Source organism: Taeniopygia guttata, chromosome 10 (genome assembly GCF_048771995.1).
Source record: "Taeniopygia guttata chromosome 10, bTaeGut7.mat, whole genome shotgun sequence".
Taxonomy (NCBI): Eukaryota; Metazoa; Chordata; class Aves; order Passeriformes; family Estrildidae; genus Taeniopygia; species Taeniopygia guttata.
The window spans coordinates 13,493,624-13,513,002 of record NC_133035.1 but is presented as its reverse complement, the minus strand read 5'-3'; the positions used below and the strand labels follow the sequence as shown (position 1 = coordinate 13,513,002).

The following is a 19,379-nucleotide window of genomic DNA, read 5'->3' as shown; positions in this document are numbered from 1 at the left end:
TTTTTCAAAAACCACAGCTGCCCATTTCACATGTCAGTCAAAAGACAGTTGATCAAATTTCAGAAAGAGAAATAACTCTCACAATGTAACTGGAAAGATCATCTCAAAATTACAAAGGAAGGAAGGAGAGACAAACCCACAGTAAAATCCTGAGAGCCTAGGTTCCAGAGTGGCAGACATTACATAAGAATCTAAGGATGCAAAACTTGTGACAGAGTTATTGTAACTGATCTTACATTGCAACAGCATCCCACAGCTCAAGGCCAGGTTTCATTAGAAATCATACAAAGTGTTATGCCTCAAATAAATCAAATAAAAGCAGAGAAAATAAATGTTATTCCAGGTTTTAAGATGGGGAACTGAGGCAGGACAAATCTTGGCACAAAGCATGAAGTGCTTGAGTTGGAAATTCTCTCAGGTCCCACTAGAGTACATCAGTCACAAACTCCCCGCTCTCCCTTCTATCACAGTACAATAAACCCTCTCCACAGTCAAGCAAGGCAGCCTGCAGCCAGGCATTAGTTCCCCAGACCTCTGAATGCAGGTCAAATGATTTCAACCCAGCCTGAAGGGAAGCCACAGTCCTGCAGGGAACCGGTCTCTCCTCTGGCCTTGTGCACAATGGCTGGTAAAATGCAGGACCTACCTCTGCCACTGCAGCAAAAGGAGAAGCTGCAGTTAGCTGCTTATCAGTCACCTGCGGCAGGAAACGGGGAATAAACATGCCATCAAACCCCTGCTGCCGATTAGCATATCAGCAAGGACCTGCACTACACTGGCTTCCAGGGGACAGAGCAGATGGGGAGCAAAGCAGGAAAGTTTATGGAAGCAGAGGGGATGTTACAGCTGTTTATTTTAGTGGCTGTGCTGTAGGCATGCCCAGAATTTTATAGGGCTGGAGACATATGGGGGAAAATGCCTCCCTAAGTTAATTGCAGCACAGTGATTTGATCTTGGAAGGGGCTGGAGCAGGAACATCTTTAGAACACAAATGGGAATCAAAAGGTAGCCAAGCTGCTGCCTGCTTAGGGATAGTAACGGAATATTTACCTGATAGAAATTAAAGGCTGTTAAATCTCTCTCTTACTTTTTATTTTGGCTATATTCATGGAGAAATTTAACTCTTATTTTGGAAATGCAAAACAAAACATATTAAACTATCAAGAAGGTGGTTTAGGTGAGTACATTTTGCTCCACCTTCCCAGTGAACTAAGAGCTCATACACTGTGCCCAGCTGGTACACACGGCCTCGTGAGGCTGCATTGATTCAGAAGCAGGGATGGGAAATCGAGGCCAATTAAAACACAACACTTTGGGTTAGGAGCAGACTGCCAGCATGGGTATGACAGCAGTGCAGTGCTGGAAGGACAAAGCAGGAAGAAACCATGAGGAAGGAGGAGGAAGTTTCATAGTACATCCAGAATCAAGTGGAGGGTTGCAGGCAGGCACAGGGCCTGAAGCTGGTTATGGAATGGAGCAAGACAGAGAGAGTTTGACCCTGATTCATATCTAAGAATGGCTCTTTCAGAGCAAGGCAACAGATTATTAACGCTGAGCAGGGGAAAGTGACCCTCAAGGCGTGACCAAGAGGAAACAGTGTTCCACTTGGAATAATTCAGCATCTGATTATTTGTTTATCTCTTTATTTAGTGTAAGATCTCAGTCAGGCTCCCAGACACACAGAGCAAAGAAAGTGAAGCTTGCCACAAGTGGGTGGCAAGAAAGAGTGTTGCCTGCAGTCCTCTGAAAGCACACAGGCCTCAGTTTTTGAGTGCTACAAGTCCTGTCCTGACACAGCACTGAAGAGGGTAACTCACCAACTTCATACTACCTCAGCCCCCTGAATTTTCAGGGGATGCAGCTGTGTGTTTTTCCTGTAACATAACTCTGGGAATCCCCATGCCAGCGCTACAAACTACATTCAATACCAAGGTACCAGTTCATCTGACACTACACAACTGCCTTGAACCAAACCAGAGCACTGAAGCCAACTCCATCCTCAGAAAACACCACAGCCTACAAAGGGCATTCTGGGAAGCTCCATATTAATTATAGCTCAAATTTGCTGATGAAAAGAAGCCCATGGATCATCCAGCTCAGTCTTTCAACAAGCAAAGCATGTCCCTGCAGCATTTCTGCCAGCATCTTCCAGTTATTCCCCAGTCCTCATTTTGGGGAGAAAGAGACCACTATGATCACACAGATAAAAACACTGGGAAGCTGGTCACCTGACCACACCATACTCAAAAAACCAATTATACACAGCATGAACCAGCCCAGGGTATCAACCTTTAAGACCTTTGGGTGAAGACTGGAAGGGAAAGCTTGATCTTCAACCCTGGCAGGCAGCACTGGGAGAGTGCTCTTTGATAGAAGCTGCGTCTGGGCTGGCCCACAAACTAATTTTGAGCATGTATAAACCTCTGGAAAACAGTTTAGGAAGAGCCTCTGATGCAGACAGAAATGGTAATTATTAATTTTCTAAATAGAAATCTGACTACTTAAGCCTTATTTAAAAGCATGCCTGTCTCTGTAATTACAGAGCCTTAATTTGTTTTCTTTAGTACACAATAAATAAGGTGTGCACAATTACCTCTGCAAATACAAGGCAGTGCCTCCTGACTGGCTGGTTGAGTACGCAGCCGCCCAGGAAAACATTCAGAGGGAATCACAGCCCCTTAAGTACCTGCTCCCAGGAAAGGGTGGCTCAGGCACTGCAAATATCAACTTGTCTGGCTGTAGGCACAGCCTGCTGGGACCCCGCTCTGCTGCATGCACAGCTCTACTGTCCCACAGCCAGTGCAAGTCCTGTCCTCCCCTGGGCATCAGTTCCTGGTGCTCTGTGAAGCTCAGTTCTGCTGTGGACTTCCCAGTGCCTAATGAGGAACATGTTAATGCTGAATTCTTCCCCACAAGGCACAGCAACAACTTCTCTTTATTCTGCTTCTGCCTGGTTTCATGATATGTGTAGGAAGTTGAACACCTCCTGACTTGTAACTCTCTATCAAGTTCAAATAAATTGGCCAAAGGTTCCAGTGTCATTAGGAGGACAGAGAGAGTGAGAGCATGCAAGGCTCTTTCCTCACTAAGCTGTGCTAAACACAGCAGCACAGTAAATATGTATTCAGATGGTTTCTCTTTCTCAAATTTAGAAACCATACCATCCTAGAGTTTTCTTGTACAGCCTCAAGCCAAAGACTGAGGTTTCCTGTCAATACAAAGATTCCCTCTGCTCAGCTGCATCACCTGCTAACACTAACACCCAGAAACCTTGGCTACAAAGGGTCAGTCTCCCACAGCCTAGACCTCACATCCAGTGCATGAGATTGCCCAGGACCATCCCTGTAATAGCCAAAGGCTGTCAAACATGCAGAGAAATTGGACCAGGAACCTACCAATGCAACTTCTCCCAGTGAGATCATCTTCACTGGGAGATATCCAGCTTAGATCAGACACACATCCACCCCTATTTAGCACCCAGCCAGCATTTCTTTTGGAAGGAATAAACTGTCTCAGCCCAACCACCAGCAGAAGAGGTAGATCCATGCTGGAAAACCCACTGTTACATTTTGGATTGTCTCCATAACAGTGATAGGTTTCACATCACCAATGACCAGACAGAGCCCTAATTGTCCTCATTCAAGAAGAGGGAAGAGGAAACCAAAGCTATTTCTATATTCACATCTCTGGCTCAGTCACCCACTGCTCCTCCACTGATTACATCGGCCTCAAGCTCCTTGCACTTAATACAGCTAATTTAAAACCTTAAAAGGACATGCATGACCCTGCCAGGCTGCACTTTGGAGCACCCTGAGGTCCACCACTTGAGCAGCTGAGTGCTGAAAGTCCCCTTCATGGGTTTCCCACCTTTCCTCCCTGACTCTGTGATTGGCAAGGGAAAAAAAAAAACAAGCCAAGCTTCACCCAAACCCTCACAAACCTGAGCTCCTGCAATTAGAGCTGGGATAAGTGATCTACTTGTGATTGCACAGCTGGGGTCTGAAGACAAGCGCGTGCACAGAGGAAGGGCCAGAAATAGATGCTACTGGGAGAAGGCAGAGCTATCTGGCCCATCTGAGAGGAGGAAACCTTGATGAAAGGCACTGGGAAAAACTCAGTTCAGCAGGAAGTTTTGATTTAACCCAGGACGGGAAGAGAGGTGTGTGTGGGGTGGAAATAAGCTTATGAGACCTCAGAATTTGTATGTGAACTTCAAGTGAAAAAACTGCTCAGATGCAGGTTATAACACCCTGCAAAGGTCCAGCCTAGGGCCCCAGGGCCCCCACCACCCTGTGACAACCCTCCCCGGCAGTGAAGCCACCCTGTCATTTATTAGACACATTTGTCATTTTATGACTCAACTCCACCAGCAACCATCCAGACAGCCACCAAAGGAGAAAGAAAATGAGAGTGGCAGCAAAAATGTGTAGCAGTACCTCAGCAAGCCCTAAGCACCATCCCATGGTGCCAGCCCTGCACCACAAGAGGACTGGGACAGTATCCTTCACTCCCATCCACTGCTATACCTGGTTACAGCAGCCCAAGACTTACAGCAGAGTGACATTTCCATTAATCCTTTTATCCCTGGCTCCTACGTGCAGAGGTTGCAGAAAATGTCAGGCCTTTGAGCTGAGCTCCCAAGGAGGCAGAGCAACCAAGGAGCACCTTGATGTGCTGGCAGAGTGCTGAGGCCATGGAGGGGATCCCAGGTGGCACCAGGCTCCTGCCAGGCTGTGCAGAGCCTCACCAGCCACCCTGGCTGCAAGGAAGCATCAAAGGCATCGTGGTCTGAGAGCCTTTGGGAAGCAGCAGGGAGCCACCAGCCCTGCGAGCCCAGGTCTCTATCTGTGGGAGTCTCCAACATCCCTCTGGCTGCCCTGGCTGTCTCCAGACCCTGGCATGAAGTCAAAAACACCTGTGGCTTCAATTTCAGCCCATGGAAAAAGCTGCCAGCGTTGTATGAGGAATTACAAGCCACAAGGGTTTGAATAGTGTGGTAGTTGAATTAACACAGGGTGGAAAAGTAGAATTTTAGGGCTTTTTAGAATGGGGTTCAAGGGGACAAGATGGAGAGGTTTGGGCATGTCCTGACCTCCTTCTCCTTCTTGCCCTCCATGTCTTGGTATGACGGTGACACTTTTCTATTGGTTTAAGGTAGAGACATACTGTCCAACATAAATGATAGATATTGGCACGTTATTGTAAACATAGTACACGTAGGGTTTGGTATAATATATAAACACTGCCCTGAGGGCAGACAGAATGCCATGGCCAACCTGCTAGACAGAGCTTAGCAGGTCAGAGAGAGAATGCTATAGATAAGAAAAAATAAACAACCTTGAGAAGCCGACCCTACACATTCTGACTTCTTTGGCTGTGGGCTGGGAACAAGGACTCTTACACTCTCGGGGTCACCTCAACACCCAGACCCCGAGATCTATCCTTGACTGTCCAGCATCCCTCACAGGGAACATCCACACTGCCAAGCCCCAGGAACAGCATCAAAACCCACTGGCAAACACCAAGCAAATAATATACTTAGTTGCCTCGAGCTCCAAAAGGCAAGGAAAGAAAGATGTTAAGAACATGATCAATCTTACAGGGCCCAAGCAGTAAACAAACACATATTTCATCACCACGTACGAATCCTAACTCTTGACAGAAGATGGATGTGGGGTTTTTTCCACTCACAAAAGTAATTCCAAAAGACAAAAACAAACACTTTGGGGAAAAGCAGCAACAATTGCCTGTGTACACATTACTGGCACATTCAGCCTCAAAGCTAGCGTACATGGCCTTCTAAACTCCTACAACATCCAAACTAATTTCATCAGGAATCAAATGTTATTCATTTTATCTGCTAGATACATAAACAGCAACTGCACAATTGACAAACAACAGTCAAAAAAAATCAATTGAGAGTGGTTCAGAGAGAACTGCTTCCCAGGAACAAACAACTACAGAAAACACAAAACAAATGCTACAAATCAAAATAACAAAGAGCAGAAATCAGGAATATCCCAGTGGTCAGCATTAAGAGAGTTTATTATGAAAATATGCAATTCTTTAAGCTCAAAAAGGCTCAGTTCATGTTCACAATGCCCTCAACTATTCATGTCCTTTGGTACTGCAGATCTTCTATTTAGCAAGTACTTTACTGTCACTTAGCAACTGTAAATGGTTTTCCAAAAAGGAAGCTTTTGGGGTTTTTCAGTTCACATCATCTCTGAGCAGACATCAAAAGACAAATGCTCTGCAGGTCGCTTCCATCTCCTTGCCCCAGGAACAAGTCTGTATCGATGGCCCAATGCACCCACACACTCAAATGAATGCACTTTTTCACCGAAGAAGCCACAAGCACCGCTTTCCAAAAATCAGGGATAAACACTCCCATTCACCCATCAGCTGGTGCCCAAGGCCAGGGCCTCACACCAAACCCTTTTCACCTTTCATAGCTACAGTGGAGCAGAGAGGGCTTTGATCTTGGACACAGTCACTTGGACAAAAAAAGCCCACGGAGCACCTTGCACAGTGGCCTGAAATTCAGGCTTTGCTTTATCACCTTGGGAAAAGTAAACACACATCTAGAAAAGAAGGAGGTGGAAACTGGCCTCAAGGAGGTGGAAATTCCCCGTTACACCACTCTCTGGCTAACAATGCCCAGCAGCTGGACACCTGTGCGATGTCCCAGGATAACAGGGCTCCAGCCTCTCCAGCACAAAACATCCCCACCCCACGGCCCCTGCAGACACCAGTTTAAGTCAGTAATTAGCAGCAGAGCTGGCAGCTCCATACCGCAGGATTTGTGTCAGAAAAGCAGCCTTTGGTTAAAAAGTAATGAGCGGGGCAGGCTCTGGCTGTGCGCTGGGGTGAGCGGGCGGCCGTCCCCAACTCTGCAGAAAGGGAAATGCACAGCAGCAGCCACCGGGCTGGAAATGATGCAGCGCTCGGCAGAGTGGCCATCAAAGCCAGGGCAGCTATTAGGAACCCAAACTCCTCAGCTTCCCAGCAGGAGCTCTCCCATCCTGCAAGCAGCCCATTCCACTTCCCTGTGAAGTTTCCCTGTCCTTTCCCACCTCTGCCTCTCTTTCCCCATCAGCATTCCTCTTCCCTCTCCTTGCTGTCCCCACAGGGACAGTGGGGATCCACCTTGGGAACCACATTTCCGTAGGGAAAAGAGGCAAAAGGGGACAGGAGCTGTTGGCACTTACATATAGTGCAGGTGGGGGTTCTTGGCAAAGGCTCGTGGCTGGATGTTTCGTAGTCCTGAGTTCCTGATTGTCCTGCAGAGAGATGCAGAAGGGCAGCAATGGAGTCAAGACAGACAATTGCTATAAAGCCCAGCTCAGCACACCAAGTGTGCCAGGAGCCCGTGACTCCACCCACACCATTCCCAGGAGGAACATCTGTCCCTGAGCAGCCACTAGCAAAGAGAAATTCTGGCTTTTCATCTCTATCTGGCGTGGTACCACAGCACAGGCTGAGCAGAGAGTGGCTGCTGGGCGAAGTTTTGCTCCCATCCCCAACTGTGCTGGGGTGGCACAGGACATCTCCTGCTCCTCTGCTCTCCCTCCATCCCCACAAGCAGCACTGCACATCAAACCTAACCACAGCAAGGTCATCTCCCATCTTCATATCCAAGAGAAAAGCCTGCTGCTTGCAGCTCTGATAAAGAAGGGTATTTTCCATAGGGAATTCTGAATCTTGAAGGGAGAAAACTCCTTTTCACAGCTTAATTTGGAAAAGCTCTTTCCATAGTATAACCAGGATTTGTCAATACTCTCAAACACATGGTGTGACTATTGGGGATGGCCCTGTGCAGGGCCAGGAGTTAAACTTGATGATCTTCGTAGATCCCTTCCAGCTCAGCATGTTCTGTAATTCTGTAAATATCTGCTGTCTCTGCTGCTTTGTTCCATGAGGCGAAACAACAGCCAGCCTGTTTACAAGGGGTTTGTGTGTTAAAAGTACAGCTTGCTGGAATTTGGTTACTGAGTGCTCAGCCCCGTACAGCTCCTCCAGCCCACATGGGAGCTGTACTTAATGTAAAGCTCCCAGTGAAACACATTATTAGAGTCTCTGATTAGCCCTGAGCAGCACTCTGCATCTCACACACGCAGCATCCAGGGTGCTCACAGACCCAGAGGAGGCAGGAGAGGGAATTAAGAGACTGAGTGGCATCCTTGGCCAGGTTTCCCAAGCATATGCGAAATCCCTTCAATCCCATGGACCTCAGTTTCCCCTCCATGACGCACAAAACTGACCTCTCTCCATGCTCGGAGAGCTGTGCAGGGAGATGCAATTCCCTTATTGCACAGCACCACCACAATGGTAACTGCACTAAATGAGGACCAACAGCCCAGCAATGAAGGATTGGTGGAGACAGCTGGAATTTTACATTGTGGGGCTGGAATGAGTCAGAGCAACACACAAGCCCAGAATCAGAACAGCAGGGGAGAGGAGAGGTCAGGGCTGATGTGTGTTGACAGAGCTGTCAGGAGCTAGCAATCCTCCTCCTCACAGACCCAGCCAAGACCAAAAAGCATTTCATCTCTATTTTGTGGACTCCCATAGCAAAACGCAGTAGATCCAGCAGCTTAAACTGGCAGTATGGAGGCTGCAGAGGGGATGAAGCCGTGGCTCTGCTGGAAGGAAGGGGCTGCCCAGGCCCATTGCCCTCTCGGATGCACAGGACATACTCACAGCCTCTGGAGTCCCGTGTACAGCTCCATGTCAACGGCGTTCAGCGTCTGCAAGTTCTTCCAGTTCTCTATGTGTCTGTGGAGAAGAAGGAAAGGCTCAGCTGTGGCACAACCAGATGGTTGCTGAGCCCATGCCAGGGACAGCACACAGAGGGAGGGTGTCATACCCTACCACTCAGCCCCATTCTGTTTTCCCAGCCTTTTGGAAAAGTCAAATATCATGGGTTTACTCACAGCTTCCAACACGGAACCTGCAACCAAGCCATTGACTATCCTTGCCCAAGTCATTGCCCCTCACTGCACACATCAGTGAACAAAGACATCATTGAAATTGGTCGTGCAAAAAGAGTGAAAGCAAATAAAACCTCTCAACAAAAACTGAGGGCCTAAATGAAAAAAGTCATATATTTATCCAGTCTCTAACTGGGGTGGATACACAGGGTCCAAGCCTTTGCTGGCTGGAAGCGCTGCTGGCAGGAGAGCACCAAGCTTAGTTTGGAAACATTGCCTTTATTACAAATTCCTCAGTCGCCTGGGGCAGTCTGGCAGGTATGTTACAGGGAACAAAAACAGAAATAGATCTGTCACTGCAGGATCATTTTCAGTAAATATTAGAGGCGGGGGAGGGTGACAGATCAGCAGCCCCAGAGAACAGGGTCCCCTGTTATCGGCAGCACAGGAGTGATGCTGGCAGCAGTGCGGCTGCCTGGCTGTGGCCACAGGCCTCTGCTAAGAGGCTGAATGCTGTGTGGTGTGAAAGGAGTTCAATCCTCATCTCCCAGGCAGTTTTTGACCAGTTCTGGCTTTCTCCCAGATTAAACACAGACGCCCTTCCACCAGAAACACAAACATTTTCAAGAGGGTCTTTTCTGAGAAGCAGGTGGAGGTAGTCCTCTCTAAAAGCCAACTGGGAGGAGAGAAAACATCTGGCAGGTCCCTTTGGACAATATGTGAAAGAAGCCCAACTTTGAAGTCTCTGAACATGTGCACCCAAGCTCACATCTGCCTTGATGCAATAGTTGGCTTTGGACTTGACCCTGGAGAGGGGAAACATCTCCAAGTGGTGAAGGGTTGGAGCGACGAGAAAACACTGAGAACTGCCTGTGATTCTAGGCAAGAAGGTTTCAGGACCCCACATGGTGAGCAAGCAGAAGAGGGATCTTAGACCACTTATAGAGCAGTCACAGGGGCCACAGATTCCTCCTCCAGCATTTGCTACGCCTTGTGCTTGCACAAGAACAGGTGAATTAGCACAAGGGAAATACATGAACCTACTTGGGCTGCACCCCAAATTACATCCGTCTCCAAAAAAGGAAAACACAAAGCCTGAACCAAATCTCCTTACATTTCTCTGCTCTCACCATGCAGATCCAAGAAAGGAGAGACCCAAAAGAGTCACCTCTGCTTTCCACAAGTTCCACAATTTGTCTGCATGCCCAGAGGGGTTATGCTAAGGACACAGCACAAGCTCCCACGTGCTGCTGCAGGACAGGGTAAATCACAGCTCATCCCCAATGCCCTGCTCATCAGCTCAGATCGCCTGTGTCCCAGACAGAATGAGAAACAGGACATTGTTACAGCCACTTTGTGCTCCCTGCCATTGTCTACGGCCCCTGTGAACATTTCCAGAACAAATCACAGACTGGGAGGAGTCAGTCAGGAGATCCAAGAGCTCAGTGAAACTCTGGAGTCAAGGCAGGGCTGCCAGCTCAGGCCATGGGCCATGAGATTGCAGGACTGAGCAAGGCCAGAAACAAAGGTTGAAAACATTTCTTATCTGCAACTCCTACATAGCAAAGTGAGGGTCCTCCAAGAGAAAGGATGTGGGAAGGAGGAATGGGATGATCTTGGTTTACCACCAGGGCAAGCTGCAGCTACAGCATCCAAGCAATGACCTTCAGGGAGGGATGGAACAGCCCCGAGCCAGGAGTTATGGAGCAACCACAGCTGGGAAGGAGGTGGCGGCCAGATTGGCTCTTGTTTTATTGATTGTGTTTGCTAAAAAAAGTCAGGGTTATTTTTGACCTGACACTCAAAGCCATGTGGGCAGCATTCTAGAAGAGACAGAAAAAGACATGAGCTTGCTCCCAGTGAGATGCCCAGGCGTGAATTTCCTACGACTCAGCACTGGTGCATGGGGGTCTTGGGGCCTCCCCACTCCCCTCCAGTGACATGACACTACACTGTAAACACAGCTCCACAACCTGTGTTGTGTTCCAGCCTCACAAACAAAGCCCAAGAGCTTCCTCAGCCAGATATACTTTAGTTCACTCTTTAACATAGACATACCACACCCGTAGAGAGACCAGAAAAACAGCAGTGGAAAAACACACACACACACACACATATATAGGATAATCCCCCAAACCAGCAGCTGCTTTATGTAGAGTGCAATGCAGGGAAATAACAATTAGGTGCACAGGTCAGCAAGGATCTTTGAGATCTTTAAAATACACAAGCACCTCCCTTCTCATGGATTTGCAGAAATGGCTTTTCCCCTTTTCTCTCTGATTTTTCAACTTAGTGCAAGTCATACCTTGCTTCTAGAAGTGACAAATCAGTCTTAATTTACAGGCACCTCAAAGATACACCAGGAAAAAATATTTTCTTTGGTTTCCTATTGCTTTAGAAAGAATAGTGTAACTTTGCACTGGCTAGGTTCACCTGAACCCACTTAAAAACAAAACAGAAATGCATCTTACTCTGAAAGCTCAAGGAGTCAAGCTGTGATTGCAAAATTGGCAGTGGTTGCACAGGAAAGCAAACCAACCAAGTGGAGAAACTCCACCCCTGACACTTCAATCCCTTTCATGTCCTTCAGTATCTCAACTAGCGCCCCTTCTTTTCCTTCCAGGGTTTTGCTTGCCCTGGAAATCTTGTATCCTCCCACTTGCTGCTGAAGACTGAGACCTTCCTCCTCCTCTGCCTTGGTTCATTAACCTGACAGGAACAGGGGTGCCTGGTTCACACCAAATACAGCTATGACAGCTCCCAGCCCTGCCCTGGTCTCCTCAGGCAGGCCTAGAGGTATGAATTACCATCAGTGGACTACAGTTTACTCCTCCCTGCACATCTCTAAGTACATTTTCCTGTGGCATTCCTCAGTTATTACTAAGGCAAACTGCTCTTCTGCAAGACCCAATAGCTTCAAGAACATTACAATACTTCACAAATCCTGAGGAGCTCACCATGTGCAGACCCACCTAGACTCATATCCAGCTTCTAATTGAGACCATATGAGGTGCATCACTAGCACAGATGATGTTGCTCACTTATTTGCTGGGTGGAGAATGGAGGGTAGGGCATGTTTGTTTAAATACTCACTTACTTCTTATATTTCTTGTATGCTAAAAGGGTCCTGATGGTCCAAGTCCCCTTGCTTGCACTGTAGAGCTGAATTATACCATGGCTTCTACAGTCCAAGCAAATCCCACCTTGGGAGTAACAAGGGCTTTGCCCTCCCAACTCAGACTGAAAAGCTGTTTCAGTCTCTCTCATTCCTTACCCAAATATACTCACTTGCATTTTACACCCATTTTCTCTTGTGTCAAAACTGTCTTTGCTTAAGCACCTCTTTTTCTTTCCTGGCACTTCTTCCTCCCCCCTTTACAAGCAGGAGCCAGGCCCACCCAGCTATCATTTAAAAGCTACATGATGCCAGGCCTTCTAAGGCAGCACATCTGTACCTGTGAAGTGCAAGGCAAATTGTCTCAAGTGCCCTGAAGAGACACTAACTCACGTCCCAGAAGTGATGCAGATATATTGCTCAGGCAGAGTTCTGGCAGCAAGGTTATTTTGTTTCTGCACAACTAATGCTCACACCTGGTGATCAATGCAAGAAAAAGCACTGTGACAGACACATAGAAAATGGCTATTTGCTTTATCAGCCTGTTTAAGTCCCTTTTCCTTGAGTAATTGTGACCAGAAACACAGAGCAGTCTCCAGGAGATCTCACTTGTGTAACAGCATAAGCAGCTCCCCAGTTACACTGAAAAAAAACATGATTTGCAGCCTGGGGTCACACTGGTCTTTATCACAGCCCCATCAGCCAGGAGGATTGAGTCTACCCCATTATTAAGCATTGTACCCAAGATTTCTATCCAGCTGGCCATTTCTAACAGACATGATTCCTAGCCTTGTTACACCCACATTTATATCACCCCACCTGGCATTGCAGTGTCTCATGGGTTTGTTACCGCAGCTCTTCCCACTGGCCACCCTCACCTGACTTTGTGTCCCCACAGCTGCAGCAGCAAAGCCCGTGAGCAACTTCTGCCTCTGTGCCAGCATCCTCAATAAAAGCATGAGCCAACATCACCTCCAAAGAGCCTCAGCACTTCTCATTTTTCAACACCTCCCACCATGACTTCACCTAGCACACCTGGGCCAGACAGTGTCTTCTCCAGAAAAATAAACCACTTGTGATGTAGTGCAGCGCCATATCAACCTCTCAGCACAAAGTCATCTCTTTGCTGCCTTTCCAAAGGAAGGCATAGGCTTAGCCTGACAAAAGCTAACCTTAGGACACCAACCCTGCATCACATCTCATGCACCCACAGACATGCTTTAGAACTTGTTGAAAACCTTGTAGGCCACTGCAGCCAGACCAGTGGTCAGTCCCCAGCTCTGTGCTGTGTCCTGGTTAACAGCAAACCTGTGAAGCCCAGTTGGTCAGCTCAGCAGCTTGCAAGCCTCTCCTCCCTCTCACAGATCCCCTGTGGAGCCAGCAAGGCAGCCAGGTGTCTTTGGCCCAGCATCACACACACAGAGATCAGTGACTTTGCTGACCAGAAGGTCACCAACTCACAGGGTTTAGGTACCAGAAGGTGTTGAAAGTTCCAGGACCTTGCCCTGCCTGCTGGAAGGGGGCTGGTAGCTAACAAACCTGTGGGAACACCAAATCCTTTCATTCCCAGAAGGAGTGCCTGTGTCTGACAAAAAGGCTGGTGTCACCTTCTTGAGACTACACAGCTTCATACCCTCCCCTTGCAGCCCAGGGCTCACGCAGCAAGGGAGACTGGAATATCCACTGGGATTCCAACACAGCCAGGCTCATTTCATCCCACATGCACCAGGCAGAGGTGAAGAAACAGCCTCATACCAATTTACCAAGCAATTAACTTGAGGCTACTTAATGTGTCTGGCCTTCCTTCACCCTCCTCATACAGCATTTGAGATCCCTCTCAGCTTTTCAAGCATTGTGGTCAATAGCTAAAAAAGGCACCTGACAAGCACCAAGTATCACACAGTGTGTTCCCCAGACCTGTGCCTATCCCAAACTGGATATCCCACAGGGATGCCATCAGCTCCAATCAGTGCCCGAGCAGGTGACATGTCCCTGCTGTGCAAGTGCCACCACTCGTGTTTGGATGCTGGGCAGTGAATAAGCTGTGTGCCAGCAATTAGGCAGCACCCCAACACACACACAAATATATCATTAATAAATACAGATATATATGTATAGGGAAGGCAAGCAGAGCATTTGCCTCCTCTCTCTTGTAGTGCAACAGGAAAATTGATTCATCACCCAGGCATATTAAACCTTGCAATCCAGACAGACACATTAGCTTTCAATTATCTGATATGTTTAGCATTATAAACAAACCTCCTGGCACGCCAGCTCCAGACCATGCAAATGTCAATTTGATTGCAGCAGGAATAAAGGAAAAACCTGTCTGAACCCTTGACCAGAAAGATCTGCCTCCTCCAGGCAGAGATGGTGCAGATGTTGATGGGAAGACCTGAAGGTTGGTGCAGGTCCCACACAAACCTAGGGCTAAGCACAGCCATTGTGGCTACTGCCAGCTCCTTTTAGCCATCCCTCACACCCTACTTGGGGCTGAGGAAGCCAAAAAGAAATCAAACATCTTTCGTAATATTATAAGGCACTTATCACATAATTTAATAACTAGAGGCACAAAGGACTTGATTCCCTCAATATGAAATTTATAAAAGTGCATTGGTAACAGAAACTTAAAGGCAATTGCAGCTGAATAAAGACTTACAAGAACAACATTTTCCCCATCTAAAGCACAGTCTCCCCCTTCCCAAAAAGCATGGAAAGGTCACCCAGCAGTGGCTCATTCAGGATAATTTGAGGTCAGTGGGAAAAGGCAGAGTAGAGAAAGCAAATCCAACTTTGTAGAAACAATTATGAGCATAACCCCACAGTGTAATTGTGATTTGTCAGGGTAACGATATCATAAAACACCACTGTGGCACAGTTCCCTCTGCGCTGCTCTGCTGCTCCTGCCAAGGTCGTGCCGGGGAACGTGGGGGCTGCAGAGTGTGACAGGGATACACTCAGCCCCATCCCATGGGCCCAGCCACCTCCAACCCAGCCATCCAAACCACACCCTTCCAGCAGGGCTGAGCAGAGGAAAAAGTTCCCAGTCCCCAGCTGAGGAAGATGTGGGAACAGTACAGCTCCCCACAAGCAGTGGCATCTCCCCACAGTGGCATCTCAGAAATCTTCCTGGAGAAACCCGACTGCTAGACACAAGCAAGTCACAGGACACAAAGCATTCAAAGAGGACTTCCCCACTCAACACTTTGCAGAGGAGTTCAGACAAGTTTCATTTCATCCCAACAGCATCTGCCTGGCCCCAGGCTGGCCAGGAGCATCCACAGAAGACCTGCTACAGCTGCACTGTCTAAAAAGATTGTCATATAGAGACACTCTACAATGGAAGATGCCCTGAGAAACAGCTTTAAGCTATGCTGAACATGTTTGGATTTTTTTTCCCAGGCTCTGCACTTATTCTGTCCTGCATGGCACTCACAGGGACACAAAGGAGCTGGATATAAAAAGCAGACAGCACTGCCAGCATCACCAGAACCTTATGCTTTGCTTTTGTCCCAGAGACAGGAGATCCTCCCAGGGCTCACTGTGCCCCGTGTCTGTGCAGGCACCAGTTTCATTCGATGATCTCCTCAAGCCCCTGCTTCCCCACCAGCTCTGGATGGTGACTCAGGGAGCAGGGAGCATTCCTTTCAGGGACAGTGTGTCAGTGTTATCAGAGGACAGGAGGCTGCCTGGATGCAGCATGGACAGATGGCTGCAGCACATTGGAGCAGTATGTTCCTGTTACCACACACTGCATCCAGAGTTCTCCAGTGTGGGGAATTATTCCCAGGCACATACTTCCAGAAAGGAAGAAATATGTGTAAAGTAGGATAGCAGAGCTGAAGAAGTGCTGTGGGCAGCAGTACAGCTGCCACCACAACAAATACTTGCCCCAATATTCCATCACTATTACTCATCTAGTCCTGGGAGGGAGTAGCCCTGGGGTCCCAAGCAAGGACTGAGGTGATCAAAATCATCCAAGTGCTGAAGAAACCTCATTTATCAGAGACAAGCAGCAGTGCAAGAGCTTCAGGAGGAAACTCCTAAGGGCTGCATCTCCTGCACAGGGAGCAGGGTTGAGGGGACAGCACCCCAAAAACATCTTTGCGTAAGGGCTGGGCTCCTGGTCCAGCACCAGCTCCCTGCCCACCACCTTGGCACCTCCCAGTCCTGCAGGCTCACTTCCTAACTCTTTCTTATTTATTCCCACGACTATCTGACCCCTGCACAGTCCCAAACACCATCTAGAGTGAGAAAGCGTGAAATGGGTTGAGCAGTTTTGTCCTGCAGACAGAATATAAATGTACAAACACAGACACCCAGGGTGAATCATCACTAAAAGTGGGAGTTCACTCCCCACACGCAGCATCAGCCAAAGCTCACTCCCCTTTTCCTCTGAGTGGCAAAACCAATTATAGTTCCCCAAAAGGGCATTGCCTTTGTTGTTCTCTGGTGGGAGAACCTACAAAGCCAGTCTTCTGTGCCCAGATATTTGCTCCCCACCACTGGACAGGGATCTGGGGGACATGGAGCAGAGACTCCTGGCTCAGGACCACTAACATCAACCTGTGCATGTCTAATCATACCACATCTCCAAAATAGCCACACAGCTGGCTAGGATGGGAGGGCAACCCAAGGAAAAAGAACCCTTCCCCTGGGAGTTTTACACCACACAAAACTCAGAGTGAAGCAGCACGCTTTGGGCTCCTGCACCCAGGTAAAGCAAAAGAGCATCATCTGCTTTTCAGCAGCTCTCCAAGCTCCTGCCATGCCAAAGGAAAGGATGCTTTATCTACAGGATTTCATATGCAGGGAGAACCAGCAGTGTGCAGCATTTCGTGGTCTTTAAAGATCAAACAGCATTTTAGAGAGGAAGCAGCACCCTGGTCAAAATCTGCTTCAGTAATCGCATTTTGCTTTATTAAACCCTCCTTACAATTTCAAACTGGAAGTCAAATTGCCTCACACTCCCATCTCCAACAGGTCTGGGGTTTTTCAGAAATCAAATTATAATATTTTTTTAAATGTTTATATATATATTTATATATATATATATAGAGAGAGAGAGAGAGAGAAGATAGATAAATAGATAGATAGATAGATAGATAGATAGATAGATAGATAGATAGATAGATAGATAGATAGATAGATAATATAGATTTTAAAAGGCTGCCAAGCTCTACTCCAAAGGCAGCTGTTTCTCCCCTGGGGAGCACAGTGCCTACACACATTAGCAAGACAATGAGATGTACTAAAGGTACTGGATCACCAGAGTTCAGCTTGGCAGGAACAACTTGGTAAAAAGCAGCGCCAAAGAGCATGTGGTAGAAAGGACACTCCCCCAAAAACACAGAGAGCCTTGGAGATGGTCAAGACAATATTCTGCTAGACTGTTGTAGCTCAGCTGAGACCCAAAAGGGAGCACTGCCAGCCACATGCACTCATTGCACTTCACGCTGTGCTTGAAGACAGGAAAACGGATGGAGGAGGAAAAGGAGAAAATAAAATCTCCCACAAACTGGCTGTTACTGTGATCGATGGCACTGGGAATGAGGAGACAGGAACAAGAGTCCAGCAAAAGCAGATGTGAGAGCCAGGAATGGGGCTGTACAAGTGCCATGGCTGGAGGGAGCTGCAGTCCTTAACCCAGACCTGCTGCCACCCACCCACGCAAACCCACAAGAACACTTCCCAAAAACCACAGCCACTGTGTGAGCCTCATTCTGGGAGTTTTCCATCCTTATGAGCTTTGTCTCTAGCCCTTTTTTAATGTAGGTGTACGCATTTGAGCACTTCTCCCATGCCTGGATCCTGAGAGCAGCACAGAAAGCAGAGCCCAGAGCTCATATCATGGGTGCCAAAGGGTGCCCCAGCCTCTGCACAGCTATGGACATCCAGCAGCCAAACCCAGAGCTCTCCCACAGCCCCACATCCTGCTTTGACCCCCTCTGCCCCACCCCAGCTCTACCAGCCCCAGGCTGCAGCTCATCCCATTGCCAGCTTTCCCACACACCCCAAACACAGCGAGAGCCACTGGCCCAGAAAAAGGAGGGGAGAGAATCTTTTTGGATTTGGATCCTGCTCCTGTGAGGCTGCTGGGTTGTTTGTTATTTTCCCAACCATCTCCCAAGGAGCCTGAACTTTGATCCTCCAGCATTTTGGCTGCTCAGATGTTTGTGGAGCTCCAGCAAGCAGGCAGCAATGCCCAGCTGGGCTGACCACAGGCCAGGCTCCCAGCCTCTGCCCTCAGGACACCCATGGGCATGGGGATCTCCAGCCTGAAAGGAGACTTTGCAAGGCCCTCATTGCCTCCACAGCATCACAGATCTGCCTGCTCAGCTTCCAGCTGCTCCCCACAAAGCCAAAGAACCAGATAAATTCTCCACACAGTTTATTTCTGAGCCAACTGCCCCCTGAGGCTTTTATCTGCACTTCAAATAAATCACAGTCAGCTCTGCCCACCCTCCCCAGCAGCAATGGAGGGGCTCCTGCATCACCCAGGAGAAGGACTCAGTCCCCTTTTCCCCAGGAAAATGCATGAAAACAACCTTTTCCCTTCCCTCCACTAAGCTCTTCCTGCAAGGAACACACACACACAGATTTGGCTCTTATTGCAGAGGTGTAGGAACAGAAGCATCACTCAGGAGCAGGGGGATGTACTCATTAAGACACGGTGACTCAGAGCTCAAGGCTTCCCAGGATAACAGGTATTTTGTGGGAAGTCAGCTGGCTCCAAAAAGGAAAAGCAAACCAGCATGCCTATAAACATGACACAGGCAGGGAGATGCAGGGAGGGGAAGAAAGGAGAGCAGGGAGGCAACAGACATTTTAAAAGCTCCTCTCCCAGCACTCTACTTTGTTCTTATAAATGTAAATAAAGCACCTTGCAAAAATCTTATAGAAGACACTCTGACAGCCAGAGATGCTGCTAACCAGGCTGTTGTGTTAAAGCTGATCCAGCTGCACTAACAGCAAATCCTGGGACAGCTTCTATCTCCTCTCTCAGCTCAAGCTGCCATTCCTCTAGATAAAGGCACAGCTGAGCTGTGGAGAAGCCTCTGCTTGCCTGGCAGCTTGTTGTGCAGCTTTCAGCACTCCAAAACCAGCCCCCCTCAACCAACTTTCCTTCACCAGGGCCAAAGATGGGGTGAAACCCTTGAGCTCCCACTGTCCAAACACTGCTGGTGAGCTGCACTGCCTGCTAGTCAGATAAAATTTGTTTCACACCGTGAGCCAAGGCAGGAGGACACAGCCTGAGTCACTGCAGTGTGGCCAACACTTGGCAAACACAAACCCAGCACTGAGAGCCCCACCCTGCACTAGCAGGGTGT

At 48.2% G+C, this 19,379-nt stretch overlaps 1 protein-coding gene across 3 annotated transcripts in view; it reads right to left on the bottom strand.

Annotated features, from left to right (window-relative positions):
- Window positions 1-19,379, bottom strand: part of NTRK3 (neurotrophic receptor tyrosine kinase 3) — a 201,069-nt gene that overhangs the window by 159,543 nt on the left and 22,147 nt on the right. For all 3 annotated transcript variants that reach the window (XM_030281417.4, XM_030281419.4, XM_030281418.4), the window contains exons 2-3: window positions 8,704-8,778; window positions 7,212-7,283 (exon numbers count right to left, since the gene is read on the bottom strand). In XM_030281417.4, the coding sequence (XP_030137277.1) occupies window positions 7,212-7,283; window positions 8,704-8,778 (147 nt within the window). The remainder of the gene's footprint in view (window positions 1-7,211; window positions 7,284-8,703; window positions 8,779-19,379) is intronic.